We start from the raw sequence: 12,161 nt of genomic DNA, 5'->3' as shown, positions 1-12,161 counted from the left end.
CTGCCCTGCTCTACATAGCATGGGTGAGGCTTCAGCTGGAGTACTGTGTCCAATTCTGGGCATCACGCTTTTGGAAAGAGGTGAACAAACTAGAGAAAGTTCAGAGAAGTGATAAAAGGTTTTGAAAACCTGACCTATGAGGAAAGATTAAAAACACTGAGAACGAGAACTTGAGAAAAGAAGTCTGAGAGGCAATCAAATAATCTTCTAATACATTAAAAGCTGTTATAAAGAAGAATGTGATCAATTGTTCTCTGTATCCACTGAAGGTAGGACAAGAAGTAATGTGTTTAATCTGCAGCAAGGGAGATTTAAGTTAGATATTAGGAAAAACTTTCTAATGACAAGGTTAGTTAAATTCTAGAATAGGCATTCAAAAGAGGTTGTGGAATCCCCATTAGTGGAGTTTTTAAAGAACAATTGAACAAACACCCGTCAGGGATGGTCTAGGTTTACTTGGTCCTGCCTCAATAAGAGGGGCTGGATTTGATGACTTCTCAAGGTTCCTTCCAACCCTACATTTCTATGATTCCGTGATGTGTGTGTGTTAATGTAGCTTTGTAGCATTAAATCCATCCTATGGAAGACTGGCAACTTTTTTGAGTGCAAAACAGAGTTAATCAATCCATCTCTCTTGGACTGGATATTTATATGGCTATCAAGAAGATCCAGAGTTTTCTTAATTAATAATAAAATTTTGGAAGGGATATTAAACCTTGTGCTTCAAGGTTTAAGCCAAACTCTAAGTATTAGAGATCAGGATGAAACCTATGTTGAGGTCTACTGTATCTACTACTTACTGCTGGGTTCTTAACCTTCCTTGGAAACATCTGGTATTGGCCACTGGGCCTCGGGTCTGATCCAGCATGACAGTTCCTATGTTTTAGCCATGTTGGTCCCAGGATATGAAAAAGAAAAGGTGGGTGAGGTGATAACTTTCACTGAACCAACTTCTCTTGGTGGAAGGGACAAGCTTTTAGAAGAAGAGCTCTGTGAACAACATTACCTCACCCACCTTGTCTCTCTCAGTTCCCACATTGAAATCTTTAGTACTACATGCAAAACATTCAACAATGTGGAATGGCAGATGAAATTCAATATTGATGAATGCAAAACAACACACATTGGAAAACATAATCCCAACTATACATATAAAATGATGGGATCTAAATTAGCTGTTACCACTCAAGAGAGAGCGCTTGGAATCATTGTGGATAGTAGTTTGAAAATAGCCACTCAATGTGCAGCGGCAGTTAAAAAAAATCTAACAATGTTGGGAATCATTAAGAAAGGGATAGATAATAAGACAGAAAATATCATATTGCCTCTATATAAATCCATGGTACACCCACATCTTGAATACTGCATGCAGATATAGTCACCCCATCTCAAAAAAAGATACATTGTAATTCGAAAAAGGTTCAGAAAAAGGACAACAAAAATGATTAGGGGTATGGAACAGCTTCCATATGAGGAGAAATTAATAAGATTGGAAAAGAGATGACTAAGGGGGTATATGATAGAGGTCTATAAAATCATGACTGTTGTGGAGAAAGTGAATAAGGAAGTGTTATTTACTCCTTCTCAAAACACAAGAACTAGGGGGTCACCCAATGCAATTAATAGGCAGCAGGTTTAAAACAAACAAAAGGAAGTATTTCTTCACACAATGCATAGTCAACCTGTGGAACTTCTTGCCAGAGGATGTTGTGAAAGCCAAGACTATAACAGGGTTAAAAAATGAACTAGATAAGTTCATGGAGGATAGGTCCATCAATCGCTATTAGCCAGGATGGGCAGGGATGGTGTCCCTAGAAGCCTGTTTGCCAGAAGCTGGGAATGGGTGACAAGGGATAGATCACTTGGTGATTACCTGTTCTGTTCATTCCCTCTGGGGCACATGGCTTTGGCCACTGTCAGAAGACAGGATACTGGGCTAGATGGACCTTTGGACTGACCATGTATGGCTGTTCTCGTCTTCTTATGTTCACAAATCTTACTATTTGTGGCTCTTAGGTGTTAAAGTAGCTGCACAGCAGGCTGGGAGTCAACATTAAAATATTTCAAGATGATCAGGCATTGATTACTTGCTGAGAGAAAAAGTAGATCAATTACATGAAATTTCTATTTCTGGAGATGAACTGATCATGATTTTTATTATACAGTCAGGGAAATCATTTGGGTGGCTTACAGAAAATTCACTATTCCCTGGAAATCTGGCAGATTTAATCAATGTGAAATCGTAAGCAATCATTCAGTGGCCACTATGGGCCTGATTCAAAGTCTGCTGAAGTCAACAAAAAGACTCCCATTGCCTTCAACAGACTTTGTATGAGGCCTTATATACAGCAATTTTCGAACGAAAAAAACCATGAAGACAAACTATTCCCATGGTCAGGTTCTATTGAGTCTCAATTGGCTTAACATAAGCACTAGATTTGTTCATTAATCAGTAAAAAGTTTTAAAGAGAACAAGTTCTCACAAATAAGACGATATTGCTACATCTGAATATTTATCATGAAGTGAATACTTATTTTCCCTTCCTAGAATTATTACCTCCTGCATCTGTACAGTGTTCACATATTTTTATTTAGGTTAATTCAGTCATTGATAGTAGTCAAGTGCTATGGAAAGTAAAATTTTCTTTTGCCCTTTTTTGTAATTGTTTATTAAGAAAAAAGATCAAACGGCAAAAATAGAGAGAAAGTAAACAAATGTATTCAAATTCATCAGCTGATAGAACTGTACAAGCCAAACTAATGACAAAGTCATCACAGCAAAACAAAGTAACAACAGTAATATGAAAACAAGCAACCCCCCAAAATGAGAGACTGACAGAATGAGACATGGCATGACAAATTACACAAAAAATGGACAGCATCTACTGGCATTTGCAATTGTGAATCACAAAGGAATGAGACAAACATGGCCATATATTAACCAGAGGATCTCCGACCAAAAGATGTTAATAATAATGTTCCTTTATCATGGTTACGCTTCAAGGGGATAAATGAGATTATAGGGTTAATTCTTTAAGATATCTTGGCATCGGCTATATCCTGCTATGAATTAGCTTTAAATTTAGTTTGTCTAACTCTTCAGGGACACTGGGCCTTTTAAAATATTGCTTAAAATGTGATTCCAATGAGATTGTGGTATTTTGCTTTTCACAAATGTCCAAACTCTTCTTAAGCCTTATCATCTCAATTATTACGTTGGCCTCTCATGGATTGACTGAAGAAAAAGAAGAGAGTAGGGAGCTGTTGAGTTCAATGAATGAACACACTATCCCTATATTACAATCTGTGGTATCTTTGGTGAGATTTCTGGAAAACTCGAGAAATTCCACAAAGTGTCTGTGGCATGAATTCTTGTAATCTGTGCAAATTCACTAACTCTTCGCATCACACAGAAACGCTGTCTCTCAAAAACTTATCCTCTGCCGTTTTAAAGACTATATGGAAAATAATGAGAATAGACACTTTAAACGGCAACATGACAAAGATTTATTCATTGATTTCCAATGGGTGTTAAACCACTCGAGAGACATCCAGTATGTTTATAAGACCACCACAGATATGACTATATTTGCATATTATGTCTGACTCACTACCATGCCCTCTTTTCCTTAAAGGCACTAGCTATAAATAAAAAACAAAAAAAACCAAATAAAATTAGGGTAATGCCAGGAAACAACTGGTTGCGTGTATGGACGTCTACTTTCATGTTTGTACACATTCATGCTTTAAATGTACAATTTCAAAAAAAGTATATTCAAAATAATAAAAAAAGTTACCTTCATTTTTGGCATTACAACTGATAAAATGAAACATGCAGAAAAATCCAGCTAGACAGAACTCAGTGCATCATTTTGTCAGAATGAAGCAGTTCTTGATCGCCTTTTATGTTCTGTGATTACATTCATAGTACAAGGCAAAAAACATCTGGCTTCAGTATCATTTACCTGCTCTTCCATTCCTTCTCCAACATCTTTGGATAGTGACATCTACTTTTGGAAATATAGGTTAAATTGTAATGCTATGTTTTCAACAGTCCTGATAGTACAGCATGGCAAAACACAGCTGGTTGTATTTACTGTTCTATTTCCAGGCTATCCATTTTTAAATCAGGTGGTTTAAAGCTAATCATTTCTTCATACGTAATCTCTGGAGGGGACAAAAAAGAAAAATAGGTGTGAACTATCTGAATCTGAAATACATCGCATTTAAGTGGTGACTGCATGTAGACCTTTGGCCTAAAGTAGCTGACAAGCATCATACAATATTGATTTTAAAAAAAATATTCAAAGGCAAAACAGAACACAGGTACAGTGAAATAATTTGTATTTCTAACCTTACTAAGGACTTAATCAAAAGCCTGCTGAAGTCAGTGAGTCTTTCCACAGGCTTCAATAGACTGTGGCTCATACTCTAAGATATTATTTTATGACTTATTTTTGTCAGCTGACTACTGACTACACACTAGCCCTGAAAAGGAAATGCAGAGAATACTGTCAAAGAGCTGCCAGAATGGCTTATTGAAAAACAAAATATAACATAACATGCAACCTTTAGAAAAGTCCAAACATGTTTATTTTAATGTACATTTTGCCATCACATTTCTTTAGCTGCAGAAGAGTGTTCTTCATCCATTTCTCAATCCATTGCATTCAAACATAAATGAAACACTTGAACCTCTGCAGTTACACTTTGTTCTTTGAGGGTTGTGCAGTAATGTATGTAGATTTAAGGTTTTCTTACAGGATATTTGTTTGCTGTACAGCATGTTAGCTCTCAAGCCTGCTTACACCAAGACTCACCCAAAGTGGTACTATGCACTCCTATTTTGCCCTGCCTTCTGCCCAACTCTTTTCTCTCCACAATGACAGCAATCTCCCTTCAACAAGGAGCAAGGGCCTGTTCCTCTCCACACTCAAGTAAATGACATACTTCACATTGGCGCAGGAACAAGCCTTTGCTCACTGGCCAGTGTTTAGAGCTGATCAACCTGCTCATGTGAACTGGTTTAGTAAAGAGATCCATGTACTGGGGCAGTGAGAGAGAGAGAGAGCGCACACGTGCAGTAAGCATGTACGGCATTTCTTTAAAATAGTTTTTAAATGTTAGGTAACATCTTAGGGCCAGATCCTGGCCCCTGCTGTAGCTGCTTTGCATTGCTCAGGTGGTGCAAAGCAGTCATGATGACTGCTTTACTGACTACCAGAGGATTCCCCCAGTTTAAGGGAATCCCTGGGTAGTGTTACTCTGCACAATCCCCCATGTCTGGGATATAGGCAGGAACAGTTGGGCTGTCTCTATGTCCCAGTGGTTGATCCCTAGCTCCTAGAATGGCCCCTCTGAGCCTAAAACAGTCCAGTATAAAAAAGAGCAGCCTTGAGCCACTGAGCCTTGCAAGATGCAACCCAGGGTCAAGGCCTTAATTTCTTCAAAAGCTGGTGTCGGAGAGGGTATTAGAAATGAATACTGTAGGTCAGGGGTAGGCAACCTATGGCATGCGTGCCAAAAGTGGCACGCTAGCTGATTTTCAGTGGTACTCACACTGCCTGGGTCCTGGCCACTGGTCCGGGGGGCTCTGCATTTTAATTTAATTTTAAATTAAGCTTCTTAAACATTTTAAAAACCTTATTTACTTTACATACAACAATAGTTTAGTTATATATTATAGACTTATAGAAAGAGACCTTCTAAAAACATTAAAATGTATTACTGGCACGTGAAACCTTAAATTAGAGTGAATAAATGAAGACTCGATGCACGACTTCTGAAAGGTTGCCGACCCCTGCTGTAGGTTGTGTATGTTATGCTTTTGTGATTATTAAGCTGCTTCTTCTATTCTCACGCCATCTATTCTACTGAGAGTACTACTGCAGATGTTGTGCCAAAATGAGGGGAAGTGCTGCAGCAGCTAAGGAAACGTACTACATTCAACTCCAAATAGTGTGTTCTGGGCCACTGCATTTTGAGATATTTTCTAACTGATTTTACAGCCAGAAATTTCCTGGTTGCAAACCTCAGCAATATGTCATGGAGATTTAGGAAGCTCTTAGGACATACCCTGAGAGATGCCAAGCACTTGTAACCTCAGGTGCTTGGTTCCCTGCTCAGGACCAACCACTTAGGGACTTTTAAGTTTGAAGGATAAAAAAATAGGGAGAAATGGGCTATCACTTTCTTTTGAAATTAGGCCAATATTCCATTAACAACTCAGAAATCCTTTATGTAAATGAGGCCTTCAGGGTCTCCCTATTTCAATGTAGCACTTACTGTGCTTAAGAAGCAGTATTAAATAATATTAATTCTCATAATAAAAGTTGTAGAAATTTCTGCTTGCAGGAAATATTCAGGATCTTATTATTAATGGAAAGAAAGATTATTTGTTTCCAGCATGAAATGCTGTCACTGTGGAGATGTACATGAGCCTGGAGTTATATGGATTAATGAGAGGACATAGTCTCTCTGCAGTTAACACTTCTGGTTGGTTTCTATTAAAGTCCCAGTTATGATCACTTCTCTACTTTCATCTAACCTATATCTATTATTCTGAAATTTGTCTTATGTTATCCTGTGACAAGGAAAATTCATTTTGGACTGTTTAGAGGAAATCATGAAGGCATTCTTGAAACAAGCTGGAAAATCAGTACAGTGCATTTTTTTGAAATCTATCTTTGCCCCTTTTTTGCCACGTCTTTCGCAATTTGATCTAGAAATCCAGAATTGGTTTATTCTATTTTCTCACAAGAAGTGTTAACACTTCAGACTATTTATATAAAGATAATTGGGTAAGCACTTGAATTAATGCTACGTGTTTCCTTTTATTTTTATTCATAATATAAAATAAAAATAGACTGTTAACTTTACAGAATTGAATCAAAAGAAGAAAAAATCAACCCTGTTTCACTTGGTATATTGTTTGGGTGAAAATCAGTTTTCTACTGCCTAGTGAAATACTGAGTCCAACAAACTTGACTCCACCTGAATATGAATTTTAGTTGCCTGCTGAGAGTTGAGTCACTATAAACATAAAAGCCAGATTTTGAAAGTCAGCCACCTGATTGACTACCTACCTAGGCACCTAAAAGAAAGACTAACCTGATTTGCAGAGCTGCTGAACTGGCACTGGTGTTGATGGACGGTGAGAACCCTCAGCACCTTTGAAAATCAGGCCACCTTCATTCAGGTGAATACATATGGATTTAACTTTAAGCACTCAACTTCAAAAATTCTGATTGGAATGTTCTTATTTGTTTTGTTGGTCTTCCTAGAAGGATTATTCTATCGTCATCCATTTCATGTGTCCTGCTCTACTGGCTACATGGAGAGAGTAGGACTTTTCTACTATCAAGATGGCTTTCATTAAATAAAATTACACATCCTCAGGCTTATGCACCAGAGAATCTCTCACCTGAGAGTTGAATAAAGGAAGCCAGATACCTAAGCACTTGGCGATTTTCTGTCTTTGCTGATTATGTTAACTTTTCTTTGAAGACTATTCCCCAGATTTTTATAGCATGTATCAAAGTAACGGAATAATCCCTCCCCAAATAAAGTAGCTCAAAGAATCTCTGTAGATACTATATGAATTAATGAATATTAAGGCGATGTACACTATAAAAGCTGAATCGTTAAATAGCAGTTCTTCTAAAGTTACTAATATGTTGTTAAGCAAAGTACAATATTTTTGTTCCAGTCTGGTCACAAATGTTGGTTGAAAAGCTTTTGCCTCTTGGGGGAAAATTGCTAACTGATTGAACTGGGCTGGGAGGTGGCAGTGGGGAGACAAGTGTTAATAGGGAGGATTGTGTGAATTTTGGGGAACAGAAACTCCCAGGGTGCTTTTTGTACATCCTCCCAAAATCTCTTAGGACTGCCTGATCCTGAACATATTGACAAAAAACCATATGACCCTTCAAGCACTCCCAAAGGACGTCTGAGATGCCATCCCTGATCTAGGTTAGAAGTGTAGCAGTGGGTTGTATCACCCAAAACTGAAATATCATTGCATAATAATTGGAGCTGCTTGCAGGTAAAAGGATTTTCACAGACAAATTTCTCTTTTGTCAAAAAGTTTTGAAATTCAAAATGTTTCTAACCAATTCTAAGAATAATTCATATGTGAAACAGAAATGGCCAAGTCTAGCTGTCTTCACACAGGTGTTATTTCACTGACTTCAGTTGAATTACTCTTGATTTCCACTGGTTGGTGTAAATAAAAAGAGGATCAGGATCTTAATTTCATTATTGTTGCAGCTAGTGAGGTTCTCTCACTGGCAGGAGAAGTAGGATAAGGGGGCAGAGTTAAGGTTGTTTTGGGTACCTCAACAGGAGTATTCTTTTCAGCAGTTAGGTGTTGGATAGTTGGACAGTTAGGTGTGGGAGGGATAGCTCAGTGGTTTGAGCATTGGCCTGCTAAACCCAAGGTTGTGAGTTCAATCCTTGAGGGGGCCACTTAGGAATCTGGGGCAAAAATTGGACCTGCTAGCGAAGGCAGGGGGCTGGACTCAATGACCTTTCAAGGTCCCTTCCAGTTCTAAGAGATTGGTATATCTACAATTATATATATATATTTTGTTTTGTTTTTCAATAACTAAAACATTCAAAATTCCAGACTTTTAACCCACCCCCAAACATCCCTGATTTGAAATCATCGTATTATTAAAACATTATAAATTAATGGCTGATTTACAGTCTTAACTCTACCTTACCAATGCTTTCAGTTAGGGAATACAGTAAATACTGTGTTTGCTAATCTGTCCTTTATTACTGCTCACATGGGACTATAAATACCAAAATATGAAAAATGTCAGATATAAAAAAAAAAAAAAAAACCTCAACAAAATACACATAGGCACAAAAGATTTAGGGCAAACAGATATTATGTATAAAAACATGCAAAAAGTTTAAGATATAAAAATACCATCCCATTCCACTGTAACTCCTGCAATCAAGTGATACAAGGTAAATAATTCAATATTTAAGGCTTTTGATTCTAAAAGGCACACGCAATACAGAATGTTCAAAAATTTTTATACACAAATGTTAAAGCGACATGCTGTTTTTACGTGTTGCAGGATTCATGTTTCAGAAAACAGATCCTTCAGAGAACTTTTTACAAAATGTGAGATTAGCTGTTTCATTTATTCCTGAGACCACTGACAACCAACAACGGATGGTATATTGTTATACCTCCCACATCTCCCTTTCAATGTCCCAAAACTAAAATGAAGTACACTGTACTACTCTGTGAATGTGCTTAAATAGAAGGTATTTTTTTCCTTACAAACCAATAACAAAATTCAGATTAAAATATATTTTTAATAACAGACTAAAAAAGGAATAATGCGCATTTTTCCCCTTGTTGTTTGAATTTTCCTACGAAGTTCCTCAGAAATGGAATAGAGATGTCTCGCAAATATTAGATTCTTTAATACAGTGTAATTCTTCCATTGATGGGGATAGGAGTTAATTCCATAAAAGCTAGAGGAGAGACATGCATAAAAATCTTACAAACTGATGGGAAACTAGATTCACAAACTGAGCTGAGCAGCTGTGTGAAAAATTAAAAAATCCCTGTCCCTGTCTTTTTTGTTTAGGTAGTAAATCAGCATTTCAATGGACAACCCCTTCTACCCTCATCAAGGAAAACGTGGTTTAACAAAAGCACATGCCCACTGCACTTGTCTCTAACTTTTCATGTCTTAAAAGAAGACAATAATCAGTCAAGGAACCGTTTGGCTAACCAATGGCCAAACTCTCCCCTTATATACAGGTTATTAGGTATAACTTATGTTGCTCAGGAGTGTAAATAATCCACACCCCTGAGGGACGTAATTGACACCGACCCAAGCGCTAGTGTAGACAGCGCTACGTCAGTGGGAGAACTTCTCCTGCCAATACAGCTACTGCCTCTTGCGGAGGCAGGAGGTAAGTTGACAGGAGAGCTCTTAGCTTACAGCGTTTCCACCACAAGCACTACAATGGTGCAGCTATGCTGCTGTAAGTGCTGTAGTGTAAATGCAGCCTATAAGTTAAAACTGAAGCTTTACGGAAGATCTAGGTAACATTGCTTTTTTAGTGATGTAAGCTATGATTCTCCGATTCATAGTTTAAGAGGAGCTCACGTCCGACTATGTAGCCATTCAAAGAGTCCCTTCAAATTAAAAATACTAATAGCTAGTTTACAAAGGTCTAATCAGAGTGTTCAATTTAAACCAAAATATTGGTACAATACAAATAATGTTTAAGGAAAAAAAAATTGATTCCTCTTAAATGGAACAGAAATAATCTTTTAAGTACAAGTTTGAATGTATCACCTTATAAAATAAGAAATGGGCAACTTGCACAAGAAAGTGACAGTTCTTGCATTCAGAGCTGCGTAAACCACAATTCTGTGTTGGAGTTTTAGTTCCTGGTATTCCTTCCTTTATGGTGCAGATTTAATATAGTACTTAACTATGTAATGAATTTTTTGTCAATATAACACAATTTGAATGTACTGATTTAATATGGTACTTATTTGAATGTACTGATGTAAACACTTTGCAGGGCTGCATGCACACAGCATCTCTTCTCAGCCAAAACTCCACTGACAGTCAGTGTCTAACTAACCCATCTCTCACCCCTGGCCCCCAGGACGCTGTTATACTTACAAAGCGTCTATTTACATTTTTGTAACAAATAAGCTTCAAATATGGAATATATCCAAGGACTAAAAACTTCTATTTGAAGCCCATGGCCATTAGTAAAGCAGCCCATAACTAGGCCTATACAGTTGTTTTACTTAGCAAAACTAAGTAAATGTTTTAATGTTAAAAATCAAGGACTTGTATAAGTGGTGAAAGCAGAAAAGCCCCTCCCTCAACACAGCTGTAAAATTGCCATAAATGTCTTAAGACTCAGAAGGAGAAGCTTCCTAGTCTCTAGAGAAACTCTAACAGAAGAGAGGCAAAAATACTATATCAAAGCTTCAGAATGTGTCAGTTTCTGGTAATACAGAAACTCAATTGTGATAAAATTAGAGGATCTGCAACTGCTTCAGTTTTGTGACAGATTTTCTAGTAAATGTCTGCAAGCGATCATGCACAAATGGCTCTATTCCTTCATTTGGAATATTATTCTTCCCTAATAAGAACAAAAGGACAGTATTTTGCCATTTTTTAGTGCTCTCCTACCTAAAGCTGCAAAAATATTATTTCAATCAAGCCATTCTTTAGACCTACAAAGGAGATAAGGGCATTTCTTTCTAAACAATCTGAAACCCTTGATTTCTCTCCTTTCAAGAATTTCAACCAGGTTAGCCTCACTAAGGAATGCTTTTTCCTGAACCCATATCTTTTAAATATATACTAACCAAACAAACTCTCAAATAATTCTTATATAAGATTGCCTGTGCACTTAATTATTCAGCACATGGAATGAGAACACACATTTGCTGGAATGCAGCATCTGAAATATTAATTGTGATTTTCCTCAGATAAATTGTTTGATCACCTAGATGTTTCTGCTTCTATTCATACAATTAAAAGTCAAAATAATTAAACTGAAATAATCAGACTGCAGAATCAGACTTAGTATTTGTCCTATTTTCAGAGCCTTTAGGTATTTTCAAGGGCATTTTCTAATGATAGATGAAGTATGTAGAGAAGAGAATGAGGAGAACTATACATCTCTTGTGGTGAAATTCATCCCTGTGCAGAGGTCCAACAAAAAGGCCTATGCTCAACTTCAATTCCATGCAAGCCCTATTTTGAAGGCTTACGTAGGGTGACCAGACAGCAAGTGTTAAAAATCGGGACGGGGGGTAATAGGAGCCTATGTAAGAAAAAGACCCAAAAATTGGACTGTCCTTAAAAAAATCAGGACATCTAGGCTACCCTACCAAGTCACCCTAGGCTTACATGGCCCATAGGCCTCGGGCTGGTCCTTTGAACAAGGGTTAATTTCACCATCTTTTTGATGCAACAGAATCTGCTGCAGCTGCATAAAACATTCTTGCTTTTTATAGAGAAGTTATCCTCACTTCCCAGTTTCAGCTCAGGAAGCGTTAAGCCAAGTTTGCCCCTGCAACCATTTTAAAAGAGGATTGCATCATGAAGAGGAATTAATTTTGTGAAAGGGAAATTGTTAAACCTTCCTGTCAAGGG

The 12,161-nt window shown here is 37.4% G+C and overlaps 1 protein-coding gene across 8 annotated transcripts in view; it reads right to left on the bottom strand.

Annotated features, from left to right (window-relative positions):
- Positions 1 to 3,483: 3,483 nt before the first annotated feature.
- The window catches only part of MAPK11 (mitogen-activated protein kinase 11), a 51,936-nt gene continuing 43,258 nt past the window's right edge, over positions 3,484 to 12,161 (bottom strand). For 7 of the 8 annotated variants that reach the window (XM_039512039.1, XM_039512038.1, XM_039512037.1 and 4 more), the window contains one exon: positions 3,484 to 4,167. In XM_039512039.1, coding sequence (XP_039367973.1) covers positions 4,094 to 4,167 — 74 coding nt within the window. In that variant the 3' untranslated portion in view covers positions 3,484 to 4,093. Of the gene's footprint in view, positions 4,168 to 9,354; positions 9,496 to 12,161 lie in introns of those variants that run through there. The other variant, XM_039512040.1, reaches the window with a different exon arrangement.

Source organism: Mauremys reevesii, linkage group 1 (assembly GCF_016161935.1).
Source record: "Mauremys reevesii isolate NIE-2019 linkage group 1, ASM1616193v1, whole genome shotgun sequence".
NCBI classification, from domain to species: domain Eukaryota; kingdom Metazoa; phylum Chordata; order Testudines; family Geoemydidae; genus Mauremys; species Mauremys reevesii.
This window is presented reverse-complemented; position numbering and strand designations above follow the sequence as displayed.